We start from the raw sequence: 23,632 nt of genomic DNA on the forward strand, positions 1-23,632 counted from the left end.
GAGGGAGGCTTCACATAGGTAGTCATTAGCCTCCTTGATTTGCGAGGCCAAATGAGCGAGTTCTTCACGGGGGACCCTTGTGGCAATCGATTGGCATAAGGAGTCCGACCAAGATTGGACGGCTCTACTTACCCAAGCTGAGTCTAGAACCAGCCGGAGGGAGGTACCTGAACAGAGAAGAGGGAACTTAGAATGCCCTCAAGCTTCTTGTCCATGAAGTCCTTGAAGGAGGCTACATCAGGAACTGGTAAGGCAGTGTCCTTGGATAGTCGAGAGACAGGCGCGTCCACTGAAGGTGGGGAGGACCACTTTTCCGTTAGATCCTTTGGAAAAGGATATTGTTTGAGAAAACGGCGGTTAGCCTGGAAACGTCTCTTTGGCTTGTCCCATTCCTGTTGGATAATTTGCTTGAGTTGAGCATGAGAGGGAAAGGAAGGTGAGGACCTGCTGCGGCGCTTAAACAAGGAGGTGGAAGTACTGGAATTAGGTTCAGGCTCCTGTAAGTGAAGGGTCTCCAATATTGAGGAGATGAGGGAATCAATGCCCTCGGAGGAGAGTTTGAGGGAGTCCTCTTCCTCTTGGTCGGAACTGTGAGATAGTTCACCAGACAGGGCCGGATCCTCCTTGGAGTCAGGCGGCAGGGGAGAAGTAGTGATGGACTCCACCTCACACTCATCCTCGGAAGGAGAGCGGGTTCTACGTTTTGGAGGCTTAGGCCAAGGATTATCTAGCCACGCTAGCAGTTTATCAATGGAGAGAGCCAATTTAGGAATGCTGGCGGCAAGCTGAGATGCCCATTCTGGGGGAGGCTGGGAGTCCAGGGGCTGTTATATATATATATATATATATATATATATATATATATATATATATATATATATATATATATATATATATATATATATAAATAAACTGAAATGCCTCCCAGGGTATTGCTGAGTGCAAAGCCTTGGAGAAGAGTAGAAGCCTGATAAGGCAGTAATTACAAAGCATGCTGCCCTGTGGCAATAGATAAAAACCCCCACTGTACTCACAGTACTGCCCTGTTGTGTTCTAAGAAAAAACAGAGGGGGTGGGGGCTGCGCTGCCGAGAAGCTCGGGAAGAGCTCTGGCCAGCCTGGGGAGTCTGCTAGTAATGGAGACTGGAGCGTCGCCGGAAAATGAACCTCCTCCAGAATCAATGGGAAGTAGCTGCCTGGGTGCGCAATGGAGAGCGCGAAGAATGGCCCCTCCCCTAGCAGTGACGTATGGTGCAGAATTGCGCCTTATAAAAATGGTGCTTAAGGCACCTACGCGCACTTCCGGGTTGCGCATGGGGTGCGCAAACAGTAAGCGCAAAATCTGGCCAAGCCGTTGCCTCCCCAGGTAGAGTGAAAGACAGCCCCGGTGAAGTCGCTCGTAAAATAGTGGTGCGCAACCGGTGCTAAGCCCACAATAAAGCTCTCTTGCAATGCTGACAGCGAGGACAGTAGGAAACAATTGCCATTCCCATTGCCTGCCTGGGTGTTTGGTAGAGACTGTTTACATACTGCCTGGGTCTGAACTAGTGACCTGCAGGTTGCAACAAAGTCTCCTATACTGCTGTGCTGTAAAGGCAGATGGATTGTGCAGAGGGGGAGGGTGCTCAGAGAGTGAATAGGCTGGCTATTAAGGATATATGCTTACCTTAAACGGCAGGAGTTCCCGGAGTGCTAGTGTAGGGATCCTGGAGGCATATAAAGAGGAATCAGCCACAGGATGAAACTGGCTATTCCTCAGCCCTGTGTCCCGCCAGTGCATCCTCACTCTGGATGACAGAGGGAGGGAATCAATGCTGGATGCTCAGTGCAGAGCACAAGAGACCCCGGTGACATCCTGAAGTAATGGATCAGACTACTCAGTGTAGCTGTCCAGCTCCATATAATGTGAAGGAATTGTAATGAAATAATAAAAAAAAAAGAGCAAAATAAATACTAAAATACTCCTGAATGCAGGAGACGGTCCTAACCTCCTGAGGACACAACAAAACTGAGTGTCTCTGCCTACAGAGGAGGAGCATAGCAGGAGGAGGAGGGATCAAGTTTCTATTTTTTTTATTGTGTCCTGCCTCCTAGTGGAGCCAGCTATACCCCACTGTCCCTGTGTCCCCCAAGCAGACCTAGAGAAACACAGCATTTCTTTCCTTCTATTGTATACACATGGGCTTCTGTATCAGACTTCCTGCCTTCAGCTTAACCATCCTTGCCCTGGGCATGAGCATGCTCAGTTTGCTCCTCTCCCCCCCCCCCACTTCTCTGCTGTTATCTGAACCCAGAGCTATAAGTGAGCAGGGAGAGACTCAGCAGGAAGTGATGTCACACCAAGCTAATACTGCATCTGATATCCTAAACAAACAGAGAGATTCTAGAGCTTTTTACTCAGGTATGGTAAAACATTCTACAGAATAAATATAGCATTCTAACTTGTACTGTTGCAGCTAATCTATTGACAATAAAATGCCTCCGTAGCTTTCCTTCTCCTTTAAAGTGATAACATTTCTCTTTTCCCATTAGAGTAGAATGAATGTTATACATTTCAACAAATGCAGGGGTGAGAATTAAAAAAACATGAACTTAAACTTTGCTTAAACAGTGAAACCTCAGTTTTATGTACCCTGGTTTTACGTTTTCCCACAATTTATACTTTTTTTGTCCATTCAATATATAATTGCACAATACATTTCCCTGATTTTACTTTTTCCTGGGTTTTACTTACAATTACAATTGCTAATGTAAAATAAGGGTTCTACTGTACTGAAAAACCTATTGTTAAATATATCACCCCCAAAATACTTGCCAGTACAAAAACATGCATAATGTAAATGAAGTATGAAAATACTCTGTATTTGCCATCTATAAGAAGTAAAGTTTCCTGAAGTGCATGGGGACAAAGTTTTGAATGTCTAGTTATTGTGTTATAAGCACTTTGTAAAATTCAAGAACAACTTATGCATCTTAAACAATTACACTAATTATCCTATTGGTTTTGTAGATGTGCAGATATTTTCACACAAGAGGAAACGGGCTATGTAAAAGCAGAAATGTAAAAAACTGTATAACTGAATTTTCTTGGTAAGATCATGTATAAGCATAATGTTACACACAACCCTAGAGAGAAAATACACAATATGAAATAAAAAAATAAAAAAAAAGAATTTTACATGCAAATGCATTCAATCCCTTTCCACCAAGGAATATAGTAAATAAACATATGGACAGCTAATGACGTTATTTTCATTATAAACAACAATGGCAAAGCTACCAAAGATGTTAATGCGGAACTAAAGCTTAACAAAGAATTCTGCTACAAATTAAAGAACTTATAATAATAATATAGTAATAAAGATCTGCGCCTCAGAAGACACTGCCCAAAAGCTCTATATCTTCTTTTATACAGATTCACAATAGTGACATTTGGGTTGACCCAAAAAATTGTGGTGACCTGCAAGCTTCCCACTGGCTGGGCGAGTTTGGCTTAATATTTGGTCAACCATTATGGGTTAGGGTAAGGTGCAGGTCAGCTTGTGGAAATATATTCCTCCACTGCGCCCAACAATTCCTTGTTTTTTAACCAGAGGTGTCTACAGAAGTAGCTAACAGAGAGAGAAAATGGAAATACTAGTTGGGCGGTGTTCCTACAATGGCAACATTTTGCAGGTTGGGTATGGATTAAGGTTTTCCTGACCCGTGCATCACTAATCACAACATTAGTGCTGCTGTCACTTATCTTAGCTTAGGCACTGGCTTATTTAAAATCAACCCAATAGCTTTCGCTACTGTCAGATCTGTCCCCAGGGATAGCTCTAAAAAAGACTGCTAGGCCAGGTTAAACAGAACACAGATAAAAAATGTATTTAAAATGAGAAGAAAACGACAAAGACCAATATTTACCTGCATAGTTTCTTTCAATTGGAGTAATTGGTATGGTTTCTAGGGCTTTCTCGAGGAAATCGAGCAGGTTTGGATTGATGACCATTTCTTCTGGGAGTGACTGCAGAGCAACCCAAGCATACAACTTTGCTTTTTTAACTCCGCCGCTTCCCTTTCCTTTGGCTGTAAAGTTACACAGTTATAATTTTTAGCAATAACATCTGCAAATGACAACAGTATTATAGATATAGCAAATAACATCAGAAAGGCTACTCTGTAGAAAACATAAATCGCTATGACACTCCCCTTTATTATAAATGAACATCCAAACAAAACTTCCTACTCAAAACATGACTTGGTCAGGTAATTGACTGTTAGTTGCTCTGTGTGCAGAGGCCCAGAAGATCATTCAGAAGAATCAAGTTCTAATCAGCTGGGTGGGACAACAACTGTCCACATAAAAGTTCTACAAGCTGAAGTTATTTTTCACTCTAGATGCTTGACTGCAATTTGGCCCCATACATACCTCCCAGTTGTAGCCCCTATGCATATGCCAAATTGGGGTAGAAAGCAAACTGAAAAGTAGATCAAGGGGTGGCTGTGAGAAGAGGCTTTGAATCAAAATGTCCTACTAGTTTTATCATCAACAATTTTGAAAATATGAATAAATGTGGGGTGCACAACTTCTATGAGACAAAAAAATGTTTATCTTGTTTTTTATATAAAATATACTTCCAGTAAAAAGGTCTCGTTGGATCTTAAAGGACAGTGGCGTAACCCCCAGCAAAAAAATCTTGGGAGGGAAAGCGGCACTTGCCACAATCTATACCTGCAGCCCACCCCCTTCCCCGCTCTCTACCATGCCTTGTTTCCCACCCACTCCCTGTCAGTAAAGGACAGTTAAAGGGGAAGCAGACACCACAGTCCGTAACTACTGGGTCTGCTTCCGCTATTGTTATGCCACTTCTTAGAAACAAGCCAGACAAGACATTTTATGTTCCTGGAATCCTACATCTATAAAGTCTGGGTAACAAAGACTCTCACAATCCTGCACAGACAAGAAGGGCAATATCTTATAGTATTGTCACCTTTGTCTATAAAGTGTGCTAACTTACTATCTGAAATACATTTTATGATCTAGAATAAACAAGCTAATATTATGGCATCACAAATAGAGCTTGGATTTGCAATCAATTTTAATGGGCATGCTTTACTTTTCATAAACAAGAGAGGATTGCAGTTTTAGAAGATTGTAGATGTTATGATGCTCCCTTAATAGGAAAACACGGTACCAAAGATCAATATTACAAATCCATTGAATCACAAAGTGAAGAGATAATGTAATGAATGGTGCGGGTCAAACAGAAAAGGGTTAGGAAGGAAATAATGAATATTAATAGATTATGTGCATATTCCGATGAATCTATGTAAAAGTTCTACAAATGAGAAAAAATATATGATAATAAATAAAAATATTTTAGGAAAACTAAGTACCTGAAGGCATAGGTGGGGATTGGGGAGGTAAGAGAGTGTTAGTCTTGCTGTGGATAGAGCTAGGTAAAGGAGGTGTGGCAGTATCTTTCATACCATACAGCTTGGACTCTTTTGAAAGAGTTCTTGGCAAAGAAGATCCTCTTGAGGCATTTGGCGACTCAGTCTTTAAAGTTTTGGAATTGTAGTGTAGCTACAATACAAAAAAAAATATTTGATCTATTTGTTTAATATAATGTAATAATAATAATAATAATAATAATAAAATAGTTCCTTGCACTTGATCCAAACTTGGCTGCATAAATCCATATTGGTGGCTAAAAAATCCTATTGGGCTTTTTTTCTCTCTCTTTTCTACTCTAGAATAATATACCTTTCTCCCTGCATTTAGTTTTATTTGTTTCTCCGATACAAGCAGCTTAACTGCAGCAATGCAAATAACTAAATGGAGGGGGAAAAGTATGTTATTCTGTGGGATGTTTAGAGTAATTTCAGGGGATTTGGAGGCCCAGATTACATCCTTATCTAGAAAAGGTCCCAAGCATTTCAGATAACAGACCCTATATATGTATATCATATAATCTAGTCCCCCTATGAATATCAGCCTACTACAACTTGGACTTGGCTTTTTCTTTAGCATTTGCCAATTACAGCAGCACATTTATTTGTCTTGTTCAGTCAGAAATTTACCTTTACATCAACCCCAGGAATATAAAATACTGTGGTTTCCAAGTCACTTGGTTTGGTTTGCAGTGAGGATGGCACTTTCTTTCCCGAAAGTAAGTGGGTTGTTGAGGCATAATTAGTTTGCATTTTCTTCTTTTTAGAGGGCGAGTCTTGATCCAGACTTCTGCAGCTTCTGTCATAGCTCCTGTATTCAGTCCACAAGGAAATAATACATTTCTGACTCAGATACCCAAGAGGTTGTGTATATCTTATATTAATATTATGCACTGAGTTATTATATTATGCATGTAGCCTTTTAAACTCCTGTACACACGCTTAAAAATGCATTTTGGGGTCTCTGGCTTCCTTGCACTGTAAATAGCTATACTTTAACTAACTAAAATCATATTTTTAAAACCAAACCATCACTTTTCAAATATTATTTAAAATAGTTTCTTATTTCAAAGAATATATTGGGCCAGATTGGGTTTTATCACAAGAACATTCAATTGAAGTCTATGGGGATAACTGCATTAGAGAAAGAAAAAAAAAGGAGATTTTATATACTCACCGTTAAATCTCTTTCTCTTCAGTCACTTGGGGGACACAGTGACAGTGGGGTATAGCTGGTACATCCAGGAGGGGAGGACACAACAGAAGGAAAAACTAGCCCCTCCTCTACTGGCTATACCCCCAGCAGGCGGAACTTAGATCAGTTTGTTCCAAAGTCAACAGGAAAATTGTATTAACCGTAAAACAACTTAGTACTAAATGTAACATGTCTGATGAAAAAAATTAGGGCCTCAGTCCAGGGAGGGAAGCCCTGTGTCCCCTAAGTGACTGAAGAGAAATAGATTTAACGGGGAGTATACAAAATCTCCTTTTCTCCAAGTCATCTTGGGGGGACACAGGGAGAGTGGGGACGTACCAAAGCTGTCCCCTAATTCCTCTGGGTTGGAGAGTGAGGCTTAAGTGGAAGTTGCCACTGCGGCTTGAAGAACCTGCAGTGTCAGAAGCCGCAAAGGTATTGAAATGGTAGAATTTTGAAAAGGAGTGGACATATGTCCACGTAGCTGCCTTGCACAGCTGTTCTGCCGATGCTTGGTTCCTGAACGCCCAGGACGAACTCATCATCCTAGTAGAGTGGGCTGTGAGTCTAGCTAGTGGCATTTTGCCACGTGCCACATCGGCTCGCTGAATCGTCTGCTTGGACGATTTTGTGATTCTGTGCAGGTAGAACTTTAGAGCTCTAATAGGATCCAGAGTGTGTAGAACCTTCTCCTTAGGATTGGAAGGACAGAAGGTCGGTATCGTAATCTCTTGGTTTAAGTGAAATTCAGATACTACTTTTGGCAAAAAGGATGGAATTGTGCGTAGGACCGCCCTATCATGATGAAAAACGAGGAAAGGCGGCTTGCATGACAGTGTGAGTTCTGAAACACGTCTTGCAGAGGCTATAGCCAGAAGGAAGACAGTTTTCCAGGTAAGCCAGAGAAGTGATACTGATCCTAGCGGTTCGAATAGAGGGTTTTGTAGGGCGCGAAGGACTAAGGTGTGGTCCCAGAGAGGAGTTGGTGCTCAAACTGGAGGAGTCATATGTGCTACTCCTTGCATAAAGGTCTTGACATCAGGCCAAAGAACAAGTCGTTTCTGAAAAAGGACTGATAGAGTAGAGACTTGTGACTAAAGAGAGCCTAGGGATAGACCCATGGATAGGCCCTCTTGCAGGAATTCCAGGATGTTAGGAATGGAGAATCGTCTCAACTGTGTCTTGTGATGTACGCACCACTGGTGGTAGGTAGACCAAACTCTATGATAAGACTTTCTGGCTGCGCACATGATGTTAGCTACTGCCTTGGAGAACCCCTTCTGGGTTAGGATTTTGGTTTCAAGAGGCCATCTTGGTGCTATAAGGATGAGAGTGGTCTGCTCTCGTTAAAATTTCCTGAGAGTCATGGGTACGAGAGGCAGGGGTGGAAAGGCATAGGCCAGATGGGGGGTGCCACTTGGCTGTTAAAGCGTCTGTTGTTACGGCTAGTGGATCCCTGTATCAAGCTAGAAACTCGGGGACTTTGCAGTTGTGCCTGGTCGCCATAAGATCCACTTATGGGGTGCCCCACATTTGTGTTATCTCGTGGAAGATCTCGTCCTTTAATGAACACTCTCCTGGATATAGGAATTTTCTGCTTATATAGTCCGCTTCCCAATTTAACAGCCCTGGGATGTAAATGGCTGACAGATGGGCCTGGTGAGTTTCAGCCCATGAAATTGAGGTTGACTTCCTCAAGAGCTCCTCTGCTTCTTGTGCCCCACTGGTGGTTGATATAGGCCACCGCCGTGGCGTTGTCAGACTGTATCTTTACAGCCTGGCCTTGTAGAATCTGCTGAGAATGGATTAGGGCTAGACGGATTGCACGGATCTCCAGCAGGTTGATCTGTATTTTCATTTCCTGTGAATTCCACTGACCTTGAGCAGAGTGGCCCTCGAGAACTGCTCGCGAGCCGAACAGACTCGCTTCCATCATGAGGATGTGGCAATTTGGCTCTCCCATGGGTTTGCCCGAGGACAGATGGGAGAGGAGAGATGCTCTTGTCTTGCAGGAGAGTCAGATCTCTTGAAGAAGGAATTTCCTCTTCCAAACCCTCAGAATATTCCAATGGAGCTTCCGTAGATGGAATTGGGCAAATGGTACCGCTTCTATGGTGGACACCATGACCCCTAACACCCTCATGCAGAACTTGACCGAGTGTTGAGGTCTCTGGAAGAACGACCTTACCAAGGCTTGGAGATGACTGACCTTCTCTTGAGGGAGGTAAATCCTCTACGTTTGCGTATTGAACTGCATGCCGAGAAAGACCATGGATTGGCTGGGCGTTAGAGAAGACTTTTCTAGATTTAAGATGCAGCCTAGTTCCTGGAGCGTGTCCACGGATGTCTGGAGAGATCTCTGGGCTTCCAAGAAGGCGGGTGCCTTGATTAGCAGGTCGTCCAGGTAGGGTGTGATGGAAACTCTGGTATTGGGAATCACTGCTGTTGCTGCTGTCATGATCTTGGTAAAGACCCTCGGGCAGACATTAGCCCGAAGGGAAGGCTTGTGAACTGGTAGTGGCAATTTTGAAATGCAAATCGCAAACATCTCTGATGCGGAGGGAAAATGGGAACATGAAGGTAGGTATCCTTTATGTTGAGAGAAATCAGAAATTGCCCCGGGGACATCGCCGCAATGACTGATTTGAGAGACTTCATCTTGAATCTTCGTTGACGAAGAAATTTGTTTAGTTCCTTGAGATCCAAAATGGGTCTTACCGATCTGTCCTTTTTGGGTACTACAAAGAGATTTGAATAGTAGGCCTTGAAAAGTTCTGTGACCGGTACAGGAATGATCACCTGCGCTCTTAGAAGGTTTGAGATTGCACCTAGGAAGGCTTTTTGTCTGAGTCCTGTGGCAGTCTGGACATAAAGAAACAATGGGGGGAGTTGAGGCAAATTCTAGATGGTAGCCCCGGGTTACTACCTCGTAGATCTAATGAGTGACTGAGCCTGCCCCCCATCGGTCTTGTGACTGCCGTTGTACCGAGACTGTCATGCTGAGGCAGTCTTGCCTCCAGTCTTGGGAGTGTTCTTCTTGCTCTGCCAGGGAGGTCTCTGTTTATGACTAAAACGTCCTCGGTTTGCAAAGGACTGGTGGTGATGATCTTGTGTGCTTGGTGTGGGAGCCACAAAAAAACTTACCCCTGCTGAAGGAGGGACGAGCTTTAGGCTGAGGCAGTAGGGTACTCTTGCCTCCTGTTGCCAGGCTGATAATCTTATCCAGGTCAGGTCCGAACAGAAGCTTGCCTTTAAAGGGAATGGAGGTTAGAGGAAAGGTCTGCTGACCACAGTTTCATCCAAAGTGATCTGCGGGCTACCACAGAGAGTGCCGATGATCTGCTGATGACCTGAAGTGCATCGATTGAAGCCTCACACATGTAGTCATTTGCTTCTTTAATTTGGGAAGCACATTGGTAAAGCTCATGGCATGGTTCCCCGGAGGCAATGGTGGAGAGTAGGGAGTCTGACCAGGACTGGACTGCCCTGCTGATGGCTAGGATGGCTAGAGAAGTGCCAGAAGCTGAGAACGCGGAGCGTAGAAGGCTCTCTAGTTTCTTATCCATTGAGTCCCTGAAAGACGAAGCGTCCGGGACAGGAAGAGCGGTGTTCTTTGAAAGCCGGGATACCGGCGGATCAACTGAAGGTGGCATTTACCACTTTTCTGTAAGCTCCCTAGAAAATGGATAGAGCCTTTGAAATTTTCTATGAAATTTTGTCTATTTGTATCCCTTTCCTGTTGTATGATCTGATCAAGTTGAGAATGAGAAGGGAAAACAGGTGAAGTCTTACTATGACGTTTGATGAAGCTCCTGGGTCTTGAAGATGTAGAGTTTCAATTACAGAGGTGATTATGGCATCCACAGACTCTGAAGAATTCTTGTGTGATTCCTCATCCTCTTGTCCGATGGAAGTCCACCTTCTGAGCGATCAAAATTCTCTCCGGAATCTGGTAAGGATGGTGAAAAACATCTGGGAAGAGAATCGCTCTCTTCCTCGGATGGAGAAGGAGCTCTGCGCTTAGTTGTCTCTGTGGTGGAGAATCTCTGTGTAGAGATGATGATTCCCCTTGACAATCGTGGACTTCCTGGGGAGGAGCAGGTTCAGAAGGTTTGCACTTAGCACATAAAGGCTCTTTGTGCCCAGGGGGCAAACATTTGTGGCCCGTGGCACACGCTAAATATCTTACTTGGGCAGAAGGTGCCCCCCTGGAAAAAAAGCCTGTCACCAGATCCTTCAGACATGGTAGTAACAAGGCACTATAGTAGTATATGAATGTATGTATATATATATATATATATATATATATATATATATATATATAAAATATATATATTTGGTCTTAGCTCAACCGTGCTGTGAGAAAAGCCAGCAGAGGGGGCTGTTGCTAGTGCGTCTCCCAGTAATTGTCTGTGTGCCAAGAACTACAAAGGAGACTGTCCCCGGTATGACCCACTGGTGTTTTGGAGGCTCGGGAGCTCCAGGGGAACAAGGGAATCTGGCGTTGCGCTTGTCTGTACGCACAGTAACTCTGGTGCGGGAAACAAAATGGTCGACAAGACTGAGGGAGCGCGCGAGAACTGGGGCAAAATGGCGCAAAGAACTAGCGCAGCCCAGTCTCGTGTCAGCACTCCGTCTGAGAGAGGGGGGGGGTCGCACAATTGCTGAGTGATGCGTTAGTGCTAGCGTGGGGGCAGGGGAAAAGGTTCTTTAGGAGACAGACCTTTCCCCCGATATGCAGGGAGAGGGATATGAGAGGAGAAGAGGACAGCCCAGAATATACTCACTGTCCTCCGGCCAGTCAGTCTCCACCTATAAAATGGGGAGACCAGTATGAGACTGGGCGGTCTTGAATAATCAGGGACCCCGGAGGCAGGTCCCACGTTGGGGAATGCCTATGGGTATCCTCTGCTCAGTGTAAGGCCTGGGCATTCCCTGGTGTCAAGCAACTGACAAAAATTAAAATAATACAGAGAGTGTAGATTTAATGTCCTATCCTCCTGAGGACACAACAAAAACTGATCTAAGCTCCGCCTGCTGGGCGTATAGCCAATAGGCAATAGGCCATGGTGAAAAATACACAGATTCCTATATACACATCAAAATTCAGAAAATTTAGTTTTTGTCCTTTAACAAATTACCTTCGTAAGCTTATGTCATCGTGTTCCTGTTGCTGAGTTGTAGGATGTAGCACACATTTCCCACTGTCAATCTCCACTCTAATGTCTAGTTCAAAATCAATATTCCTTTCCGTTGCTGCATTGGAGACATTTCTGCTGGAAGGAGCGGTGGGCCAACGTTCAGTGAAGAGCTGCTGGACAGCTGCGAAGCCAGACGATTTCTTTCGGGTGCTCTGCCTGCAACAGCAAATTCAAGTGACACTAACACCTATGTGCGTATTTGAACTTTGCAAATGTTAAACAAAATTAATGATGTCAGGGGTCTCGTATGTGGTCCCTTACTAATAAAAAGGGGGCACGTTATATTTCCTTTTGGTTATAGTATAAAATATTACCTATTAATAAAAGAAAGATACCCATATTTTCTTTTTTGGCACTTTTTTTCTTTTCTTTTTTTTTATGTGCACAGCATAATATGTTGTCTAAGCATTTACTGTATGAAGCATCATTGTTTTGAGTTTAAATTGAACGTGCCTCTATGAATAACGTTCTATTTTGTGCATGCATAACAACATTTCTAAACACTTCATCAGGTCTGTGCAGGCTGGGTCTTCCAGCATGGGGGCAACAGATGAAACTGAAGGGGCTCCTGTTAGAAATTACAGATTTAAAACTTAAATTTTTTATCATCCAGGTGTTTAAACTAGTGAAGCCAGTGGTTCATTGTTGAACCACATTGCTTTAAGTTCAATATACAGAAAAATATTAATCTAAATAAAATCATTTCCACATGTTAGAGATAAACTGGCCTGGGTTACAAAATACATTTTACTTAAATTTTTAAGGTTTAAATATCATTTAAGAGACAAATAAAAAGGAACAGCTACTTTTTAAAGTAATAAAAATATAATGCAGTGTTGCCCTGCACTGGTAAAATGTCTGTTTGCTTCAGAAACACTACTATTGTTTATACAAATAAGCTGCTGTGTAGCAATGGGGGCAGCCATTCAAAAGAAGAAAAGGCTCAGGTTAGACAGCAGATAGCAGATAAACTCTGTAGAACATAATGGTGTTATCTGTTATCCACTATTTAACCTGTGCCATATAGCCTTTTTTTCAATTTCCACCATGGCTACACAAGCAGCTTGTTTATATGAATTTTATTAGTGTTTCTGAAGCATCAGTTTTACCAGTGCAGGGGGAACAAACAGTACATGATATTTTCATTACTTTAAAACTTTCATTTTTTGGTATTACTGTTCCTTAAAGTTGAGGATTACCTAAATAGAGCCAGGATTAAAGAAAAAAAAAAACACTTACTGCGGTTTTCTGTAAACATAAAGCTTTTCCCGCTCATGTTCCTCTTCTTTATCAGAGTCTTCTGAGGATGAGGAGGAGCTATCGTCTCGTTTACCCTCTTCGGTCTGGAAGGGAATGCTTGGTGAAAACACTACTGGTGTGTTAGGGGAACTGAACACAGAATGTGAACCTTCACTAATGGATGGATAATGAGATGGACCATCAATAGTAACTGACATAAGATCATTCTCTGTCTCCTCTGGAAACTGTTGTAGAAGAAAAAAATGACATCAAAGACACATTAATTAGATGTGTATATAGACATTTTCTTGTGTGAAGGTGCTTCCTGTGAAACAGCTGCTATAAGGGAGAGGAACAAAATGAATCACAAGACAGACAGTAAGAAACCCTCACCGTGTAGCTATAAAAACAGTTCAGAAATGATTGATGAAAACAATGTGATGAATTAATGAAACTCATGGATAGAATTCATTTATGGAAGTGCACAAGGGAATGATTATCCTGCCACCAAAGGGTACGAAATACTATAGCTGCACAAGATAACATTAAGATTCATTATGATCACCTGGAAACCATAATATTGTTAGTGTAAGCAAATAGGTCATGCAAAGATAAACCACAAAATGTAAAGCAACGCTTCAGTGTTCACATATTTCTTAAGTGAGGTAAGCAAGTTTGGCCACATGGAAAAAGGTGAATTAAAGGCCACACTTTGGTTACAAAGACTTGTTGCTTTCATCTGTATAATCTTGTTTGGGACAAGGCTCCAGTAGCTTCAATAAAATAACCTATCAAACACAGTATGTGAATGACTACCATTGTAATTATCATTACTATTATTATTACGTATTATCATATTATGATCTGAAAGGAATTTATTGGCTTTAAAAAAAAACGTATTATGCGAATGTATTAGGCGACCCCCACTGAATTAAATAACCGTTTTTTTTTACCCAGGCCAATTCATCAAAAAGTTAAAAGAAATACAGAATTGGAATATACTCTAAGGGGCCCATTTATAAAGGGTCGAAGTGAATTTTCGAATTCAAAAACTTTGAATTTCGAAGTAATTTTTGGGTAATTCGACCATCGAATAGGCCAAAGTTTGGTTCGAATTGAAAAAAAACGTTTACTTCGAAAATCTAAGTACTGTCTCTTTAAAAAACTGCCGAATTGCTGTTTAGCCTATGGTGGACCTCCGAGAACCTATCTGTGGCTTTTAGCTAAGTTTTGAGTAGTCGAAGTATTTATTTGTAAAATTGCTCGAATCGAACGATTTAATCAATCGATTTTTACTTGGACCAAAAACGGCCGTTTTCGATAGAAAAAATACTTTGACTATCGAAGTATCAAATTCGACGGTCGAATTTTAAAGTATTTTAACTTTGAAATTTGACCCTTTGTAAATATGCCCCTAAATGCACAAGACTAATTCTGGTCTAGGAATGTCTGGCAAAGGTTTGTTTTTTTCACTAAAAGGTGCATCAGCACAGGGGAAAATTGGGGGTGCCAGTCCTCATGTGAGGTTTTCCTTTAAAGAGACATTGCCATTTTGATTTTAATTAATGTGTATTAAATCTATTTTAGAAATAACCTTTATGTATAGTTTTTTGTATAGCTCTTTAATGTTTTCTTTTTTGTTTTAAACGTTAAAGGGGTAAATTGCCTAAAACATAACCTTGCATGATGTTGACAGGGGTAATACAATTTGTCTTCATTTTGAAGAAGAGAAGAAGTTATAGAAATTTTAAGTAACTATAACCATATAACTGTATCCTCACAGGGCAAGAGTGCAAACAGATAGCATTAACTACAATATAAATGGAAATACTGTAATCAGATTAGGGAGGTGAATAATTACTATAAATCTGCCATTACTATAAATCTGACAAGCTATAAAATACTAAAAATTAGGTTAAAGGTGCACTAACCCTTCAGTCAATTACTCTTTCCTGCTGAAAACAACTTACACATGCTGGGAGTTCCAGACTGACAGGAGCATATGTGTTTACATTATGAAATAAGTAGGAATGCACAGAATCCAGGATTCGGTTCGGGATTCGGCCATTTTAAATCAGATTCGGATTCAATTTCCCCACCTTTTCCTTCCCTGACCCTAATTTACATATGCAAATTAGGATTTGGATTCGGTTCAGTATTCGGCCGAATCTTTCACGAAGGATTCAGGGATTCGGCGAATCCCAAAAAGTGGATTTGGTGCATCCCTAAAAATAAGCTTGCTCTATTATTGATGCCAAAATAAAACTCTTTTTAGTGTAATTGGGGAAAATATGTAAAATGTGCTACCGAAAACAGTTTCAAATCAGTCCCTTAAATGTCAATGCAAGTGGATGCAATTAAAGGCAATTCAAAATGCCTTCGGTTTAGTTAACATTAGCAGTTGATATACATTCTGTGGATCTTTCATTTAAGACAAAGCAAGAATTATGTTTGCTGCCAAAAGGACAGAAGACTGTTGGAATAGCTTGCCATGTACAAATACCTTGAAACAACCTTCCTCCAAAGAGCAGCCAGAATTCCGATTTATTCCTATAACTGTGTTATTCAACTTCAATAAATAAAAGAAAGAGAATAACCATTTTCAGACTATACATGAAACATTAATGATAGCAATCAATGCAGGTATGGGATCCATTATTTTTTTTTGGCAAAAATAACTGACGTTTCGGCTAGCTCACTAGCCTTTGAGAAATTGAGCTAGCCGAAACGTCAGTTATCTTTTGCCAAATAAACACCTTTATTTTCATTCGTAAGTCCTGTGAGTGCGAGCCTCTGTTGTGCCTGTATATATTTGTTCAAGCTTTTTGCACCCAGGCATCATATACGTATACAAGAGTTGTGCTGGCAGTCTGCTGCTTATATATATATATATATATATATATATATATAACATAATATTTAACATATTAATATTTAAAATGTTTAAATCACAGGGAATTTCCTGCATTTGTAAAATGGAACACAAATTCACACATTAATTTGAAGAAGGGGGAGACATCCTTACACTATCCTGTATGTTGAATGTTACTCTTGGACCTGCAGGGGAAGCGGCTTCAATTCGTATTTCAGGAAGATCTTCGCCATCAACCCTTGAGCTGGAGGACAGTCACAAGTAAAAGGAAGCAAGTTACTTTATGTATGTCATCTGTGTTCAGTATTAGTCAGTATGTTAATATCATTAGTTGAATAACAGCAAGTGGAGAGGTGAACATTTAAAAATATCTGGATTATATTTCTGTAAGCAGAACACATTTTTGAGGCAAATAGGAAAAAAAAATTTTTTCTCTCACATTAAATACTCTGATCTAGACCTAAAAGTGATATCATATGTTGACCCCCATATTTGTTAAACGTAAGTAGAGGTCAGCAACACTGAACGGATTAAAAAATATGGTACCTGGCTCTTTCTGAGCGTTTCAGAGGTGGCCTTCCCGAAGCAGTAATACTTTTTGAACGATTGTAGCTAGGTTTGTATCCAAGGCCCCATTTATCTTTCAAAGATGCTGCCTAAACAAAATGGCAGCAAAATCAGTTAGTATATATAAACTTACATTTTTTATATTACCATTTAAAATAAGTCACAAGTAATGTTACATTCTTTTACTTACTCTCATGCTAGACCTGCGCAGCTTCTTACGGACATCTCTCCGAATATCATTGACCGCTACGGATTCCAAATGTTGGTATCGTTGAATTTCCTGATTAATGGTTCCTTCACTAGCTCCAAGTTTCCTTTAAATAAATAATGTTTTATAGATTTATTGGCAGAAGTCTGTTTTGGCACACTTTGATAAAAACAGTCATTTCGCTTACACAAAAGGAAAAATATAAGCTGCTTCTTGCTGTATATAATTAAACTATAGATAGCATACGTGAGCCTAGATTAAAAGCAGTATTACCAACGTTTAAATAAAAAAAATAAACCTTATATTGACTCACTTGAGATCATCAATCACTTTAGCTTGTTCATTGAGCTCCCGTATATCAACCAGCCTCTTCACAAATTTCCTTCCTCTTAGGTCCACGCTTTGGCTTCCAAGCTGGCCGGGTCTTCTATAGTCAATGGTTTCCTAACAGAGAAAACAACTAGTTGTTTTATCACATATACCAAAACATGTTAAATTATGAGCAATTAATCTATTAGTCATTAAGGCATGCAAGAATTAAAGACTTGGTTGAGTTTGATTTCCCTTCGATTTCTTGAATGATCATCAGTGATAAATATTTTGAATGCAAAGTGTATACTATCCAGGTACAACTAAATTCAGTTATATAATAATTGTGTTCACACATGTTGATCCTTTTGTCTACATATATAGTGAAGATATTTTTGACTTTGCTGAAGAATAGTACCTTACATCAAGCTGCAAATTTAAGGAACTCACCCTAAAATGAAAGCAACGTTCTCTTTGTGTAGATAATACTTTAAAAGAAGATGAGTGAATGTACATGGACTGAAGTATCTGGATAGTACACTGCTTTGAAAACAGTTGTAGTTTACATACATTTGCCCAGGAGCGAGACCTGCTTGCTGTCATGTGCGGACTGACAGAGCCAGGGGAGTCTGGTATTTCTGAACCAGAGAGATACTCTGCAGGTACTGAAAAACGATGGCGTTTGGTGCTCAGGCCAAGAAGGTGATTTACAAGTCGTTGACCAAAAGTAAGCTTGAGGCTTTCTCCATTAACATAACATCCTTCTGAATTCTAAATGTAAACAGCCATGTTAGTGCTTTTCAGAGTTGATTTGCACCACTTACTTTTGGACCAGGGCTGTCTAACTAAAGTTATTATCAAAGTAAACATAAAACACTTTAGAATTTAGAATTAAGCAAAGATTTTCAGGGATGACTGGGGAATTAATGTTAGATATGCATGATACATGGTGGGGTTTTTTCCCCCCAAATTTTGTGATTTTATAACAAACATACATCTGGTAAGAGTTTCCAACTTGACGCAAACATTTCTGACAAAACATTTCTGACACAGGTTCATGCAGGTCGACCTTGACGTCAGGCTATGGAGATGGGGCAAAATCCTTATAGGCTGGAGGACAGATGTAAACAGTGCCCCATCCTGTCAGGACTTACATGCCCTACCCTCAAAGCCTAAAGCCACTCACATTGCCACTCTGCTTGAGGCTGTGTTGATGACTGCCAAAGGTAAGTTACTGGGGGAGGGGTTGGCAGTGCCAATAGTAACCAATCCACAGTTAGAGTTGAACAGTCACCTAGAACTCAGAAAACAAAAGCAAAGATCTGGTGATGATTCAATTTTAATAACTATGTTTCTTAGTGTATAAGCTCTATGACTATACTCTTTATCAAACAAACTTTTAAATGCGCAACAGCGCAAAACAAAAAACAAAACAAAAGCAAGAAACATGTCCTTTACCTGCCATTACACAGAACACATACATTTTATAGGAATTTCAATCATGTCTGATGCTTCCTTAGACATATGAATGAATTCCAGGATTCTGTTCTTACCAGCTGATGCCTCACCTACTCATGCTCCACCAACGAATCAGTAGCGGAGTGGCCAGCATTACATTGATGGGTGGTGTGAGGTGTGACATACAAATGAGGTCCTTTTAATAATATAAATGTGGCCTGAACCTAACTTTAGATATGTGAATACAAATAAAAAAATAAAAAAAACACACACAGGTGCAAAGCCTCAGAAGATATATCTTGGTCTGTAACCTAATCCACAGAATTGAATCATAGGCCAATCTTGTAGCATGCATAAAGAAACAAAACAAATTCAATACATTCCCCTTAAATGGGGAGGGACTGATGCATGGGGGTCAGACAGCAAATGAACATCTGTGGACTTACAATAAGGACTTTTACATCTGTTCCTACAGTATGCTGGGCAAGTTCTCTTTGTATTACAGTGTCGGTGTAAATTCACAGCATGCATCCTTCATTACTTATATAGGGTTACACTGCCATTAAACATTTGAACCAGTGAACTCTATATATTTCAGCCAGGTTTAAGGTTATTTATTATTAAGTCTGCTCCAAATTGAAGGTGAAAAATGGTGGTCATTTTTCACAGTGCAGGAAAATTTGTCACAATGCAGTCTATGGCAGTCTAAGTCCTGTATATTTTTCATGTTTCTTACTCAAAAATTCATAAATATGGTACATTTTCATAATAACATTTTTTTCTGACATTTGTTTAATTTGCACCATTGTCTTAGACAGCTCTGGAGATACTGCCGTCACACCATGTCACAGAAAGTAGTTGCCACTAAACAGTAGACCAAACAGCTAGGGATGCACCGCCCCAGATTCGGTTTTTGACTTTGCAATATCCTTAATCGTGTGACCTAGATTTAGGGTTAATATTTGGACACTTGGATTTGTCCTAATACTACTAAAAAAGTCTCAACCAAATACAAATCCTTAAAATGATATGACTTTAAGTTACAACGATTGAGGAAAATTGCAAAATTCTCCCCCTAATTGCAGATTCTTTGCATATGCAAAGGGATTGGCCTAGACTATTCATTTAGGTTATTTGGGTACAAACAGCACATATTTTCAAAGAAATAAATGAGTTTGGTTGTTAGCAGAGGAACGCCATGTAATTACATGGATATCTGCTCTAAAAAGAAAATGCTTATAGGAAACGGAAGCAACAGAGCAAAAATACTTACAGCATGGACAGTTGGAGACATGCTGTCAACTTCATCTTCATCAGACAGATCTGCCATGTTTACAGAATTAAGGTCTGCAATGTCATCTATATCTTCTTCGCCCGTCATAGTTGTCAGTGTATTGCCAAGGGCATTAAGCCTTTTCCCAATGTTGGGGTCCATGTGCACATCAATACCACACATCTTCCATAACACATTTAAAGTCCACGTTCCAGCACTACTGCTTTCTGTTACAAAAAAAATAAAAAAGAATTTGCAAAAACTAAAAAACTATTTGCATGTTGAATTTTTGCCTGCTGAATGCTAGGATCAAAGTGCAATCTAATGCAAATAATGTGATTCCAAGGAAAACCTTTTAAAAACTAATTATTTATTAAAACCAAAGTAAATTATCAGAAGAGATGGGTGTAGGTTTGCCATCTTTATAAATTCGGAAGTCCACGCACAGGGCATGATGGTGTTTTTCGGGGGAGGATAAGTGACATCAGGGGACGTATAGCAGGCAGGGTCAGGATGCAGCAATTGGCTGATTGCAGAGTCCTGTATGGCTTTACTTGGAAAATTATAAAAACCAGGCTTGTCCATGTCAAAACTGGACAGGTGCCGAGCCTAGATGGGTATTCATTTAAGTTAGGAAATATGCATACTTCAGCACCATACAAAGATGATGTGTCATACTCTAAATATAAGTTCTCTTACCAGCAGAAGCCTGTCCAGTTGTTCTAGAGCAAACTTCATATGTTCCATCTGGAACCACACCTGAAGCCACAAACACATTAAATTAAACTTAATTTAACAGAATATATATATATAATATATATATAATTTTTCACTCACAAAATTAAAAGTATTAAATGAAAATTATAATATTAAATCGTTTGATGGAAAAGGCTTGTCACTTAAGAAGCATTGGATCTCTGGGACCTCCTCACTAAAGAGGTGGTGTGTAACAGGCAGCCAGTATAAAATCATAATTGGCTCTGATAGGAAACAAGAGAAACAGGATACTTAGGAAGCAGTCACAGATCAGTGACTGAGAAAAACTGTTTTCACACAGGACTGCAAGTATGTCACATTTTGTAAGAACATTCTTTTTCAAAATGTCACAACAGGTTATGCCTAGAACTCCCTGGATAATATGCTTTTTGTATGAACTTCCAATGGCAGTTTCAGGTTTTAATAAGATATTTTAGAACACAAACTATAATAAATAATATATTGAATATTTTTTATTAAGATAGGGTTAGGAACCAGACAACGTAAAGGAAACCAACACAAATATGTAGAGAACATACATACTCCTTGCAGATAGTGCCCTTATAAAAGGATTTTACCTTTCCATTATTTGCCCTGAAATAATTTTATTTGAGAAAAAAAAATAAAAAATATTTAATGAAAACACTTACAGGCATTCATGACAAGATCTGCCCTTATTTCAGGTTTCCAGTCATCCCAAGTTGTTTCGAATCCATCAGCAAATCGAATGCAGAAGTTTTTGAAATGCCCTTTGCTGACGAGGGACTCGGAGGAACATGCAGTAATTAATGTACTCTCAATGGTCAGAACCAAAGCTGAGCCAGTATCAAAATCTGCGGTGTGATTTGCCTGATGAAAAAAATTATGTCATATTAACAGACATTATTTCCGACCCTTCTAAAGCAATCCATAAGCATCGATTTTATGAAAAGTCATTCATTAATTTTAATTGTTTGCTTGTATTGGCTTCAAAGCACAACTGCATAAAAGACTGACATTATAAGTGTATTTGGTGCAGTAAAGTAACATACAATACTAGTAGAATAAGCATAAAATATAGAACTGTCTTAGAAAGAACTATGACTGACAGCACAGTTGTGGATTTGACAAAGGACAAATGTTCTCAGAGAGAAAAAGCCATGGACCTTCATTCTGAAGGAATGTTATTTTCTGCACTCGTTTACACACATGAATTAAAGCAGATTTAGAAAAAAAAAAAAATACGTTTTCTAACTAGAGAAAATTTGGAGTCCCCAGTTCATTGCTCATATTTCCCTAATAACCACAATTTTGGTTTGATCTCTTTATCCATCTATATAATCTTGTGTTTTAGGGTCAGTCCACATTCGGAAAACGAAGCGTCGCGTGTGATTTAGTGAAGGCAGTTCGGGGAGATTGTCGCCCAGAAGAAGAGGCGATTAGTCGCCAGGCGACTAAATCTCCCTGAATCTGCTCGTGTGGACTGACCCTTAAGCGTTAGCTCCATAACACTGTATCATATGACAACCAAACAAAGAATCTCCCAGCAGAAGCAGAGCATGGAAATAAGTTATATATGCTAAAAATAACAATAAAATATATATCACTCATATTGCCGTACCTGTTGGGCATTAGTGATTGGCAAGCATATGCCTAGATCATTCACTGTAAGCTGAAGGAACAGTGTTCCAAGGGCTTGAGCAGATGTCTGCTGGATTCCAGGAAGCATATCCACAACTTCTTTTGTAGCCATGTGTATGTCTTTGTTTAATGCCAATCTCTGCTCATTCCAGTTGTCATAAGCTGCTTTATAGTTTAGCCAAAATAGCACAGCTTAAAAAGAAAAAAAAACACACCTGTCACAAAAATGTTGATTTTTTTTTTTATTATTAGCACACATGTGAATATATACCAGTATAGATCCACAATGAAAGACTTAATGTTGCTTTGCATAGATTTTCAATGGAAAGTAAACATCAATTGTGTCTGTTCCTTCGTTTCCAAAATATGCTTTGTATAGGTAGAACTGCAGTCAAGAACTAAGAGAAAAATAGATTTGATTGCTGAGACACAGCTGTTTGTGGGAGGTACACTGTGGGGCAACCAGCAACTATGAATAAGCAAAAATATCAGACCACAATGCAACATCTTGCTTTTATATGTTTGGAATAAGGAATGCAGTAGGAGGTCTTATACAACAGTTTTCAGGATCTGAAAATAAAATGTACATAGAAATGAAAACACAGCCGCTCTTACCTCTATCAAAGGCCACAGGCTGTGCATAGACAATAGGTCTGCTCAAAGTTATAAGAACTGCTTCTCTGCCTGTTGAGCCACTGATTTCCTCCTGTAGCGCGTTGCGCAGGCCAATTCGGGTTTTAAAATAAGCAACTTGGTGGAAGTCAGAACCAGCCTCTTCATAAACCTACATCCAATACAACACCATTATTACTTCACTCATGTTAGAGAAGATGAAAGTTAAAAATAACTTTCAATCATGCATATGAACACAAAAACATTTTCAGACTGGCTTATTTTGCCTACTACAAGCAGAGTTGGATGTGATTTGGGGGGAACATTTCTTTGCTCATCTTTTCAAGTGCGTACAGAATTTTTTCTAACTTTGCAAGCCCCTTCAATACAAAACAATATTTATTGTTCTGCAATCCTCAAGTACTTCTGTTGCCATTCTGTATATTTTTCCCTTATAATTGAAATTACAGATGTTAACAAGACATTACCTGATGCTTTACAATTTGACCCAGTGCCAAATTCAGGTCCACCTGACATTTCCCAAAGAGTTTCAGATAGCTGCTGTTTCCTGGCATTGCTTTTGTCTGAATTCGGTTGGATAATTCTAACTCTATCAGTCCAGTTTCAAACCTCACAGCTCTCATTGATGGTGTTGTTGCTGTTACCTGAATACCCTGCAAAAAAATAAATAAAAAAAATGCAGGTATAAAATGTGCACAGTTTATAAATATCATCCAGTTTGCAGCAACATTTTTATGGACATCATTTGGAAGGATAAAGGCTTTCTTTATGCAAATCATTTCAATTGTGCGTGTTTGCAAAAAAAAAAAAAAAAGATGGGAAGCAGAAGCAGCATGCAAAAAGCATTGTGGACTAAATAATTT

General features: G+C 39.9%; 1 protein-coding gene across 10 annotated transcripts in view; it reads right to left on the reverse strand.

Moving 5' to 3' along the window:
* kiaa1109.L (KIAA1109 L homeolog) overlaps positions 1 to 23,632 on the reverse strand; it is a 163,269-nt gene that overhangs the window by 20,477 nt on the left and 119,160 nt on the right. For 3 of the 10 annotated variants that reach the window (XM_041580744.1, XM_041580740.1, XM_041580739.1), the window contains 17 exons: positions 23,237 to 23,422; positions 22,752 to 22,920; positions 22,117 to 22,328; positions 21,167 to 21,365; positions 20,460 to 20,519; positions 19,761 to 19,987; positions 17,600 to 17,800; positions 17,034 to 17,164; positions 16,703 to 16,826; positions 16,492 to 16,601; positions 16,099 to 16,189; positions 15,577 to 15,642; positions 13,074 to 13,318; positions 11,775 to 11,990; positions 6,069 to 6,249; positions 5,382 to 5,571; positions 3,909 to 4,070 (listed from right to left, as the gene is read on the reverse strand). In XM_041580744.1, coding sequence (XP_041436678.1) covers positions 3,909 to 4,070; positions 5,382 to 5,571; positions 6,069 to 6,249; positions 11,775 to 11,990; positions 13,074 to 13,318; positions 15,577 to 15,642; positions 16,099 to 16,189; positions 16,492 to 16,601; positions 16,703 to 16,826; positions 17,034 to 17,164; positions 17,600 to 17,800; positions 19,761 to 19,987; positions 20,460 to 20,519; positions 21,167 to 21,365; positions 22,117 to 22,328; positions 22,752 to 22,920; positions 23,237 to 23,422 — 2,770 coding nt within the window. The remainder of the gene's footprint in view (positions 1 to 3,908; positions 4,071 to 5,381; positions 5,572 to 6,068; positions 6,250 to 11,774; positions 11,991 to 13,073; positions 13,319 to 15,576; positions 15,643 to 16,098; positions 16,190 to 16,491; positions 16,602 to 16,702; positions 16,827 to 17,033; positions 17,165 to 17,599; positions 17,801 to 19,760; positions 19,988 to 20,459; positions 20,520 to 21,166; positions 21,366 to 22,116; positions 22,329 to 22,751; positions 22,921 to 23,236; positions 23,423 to 23,632) is intronic. The other 7 variants (XM_041580743.1, XM_041580742.1, XM_041580745.1 and 4 more) reach the window with 7 other exon arrangements.

The sequence above is a fragment of the Xenopus laevis genome, chromosome 1L (assembly GCF_017654675.1).
Source record: "Xenopus laevis strain J_2021 chromosome 1L, Xenopus_laevis_v10.1, whole genome shotgun sequence".
Classification (NCBI taxonomy): Eukaryota; Metazoa; Chordata; class Amphibia; order Anura; family Pipidae; genus Xenopus; species Xenopus laevis.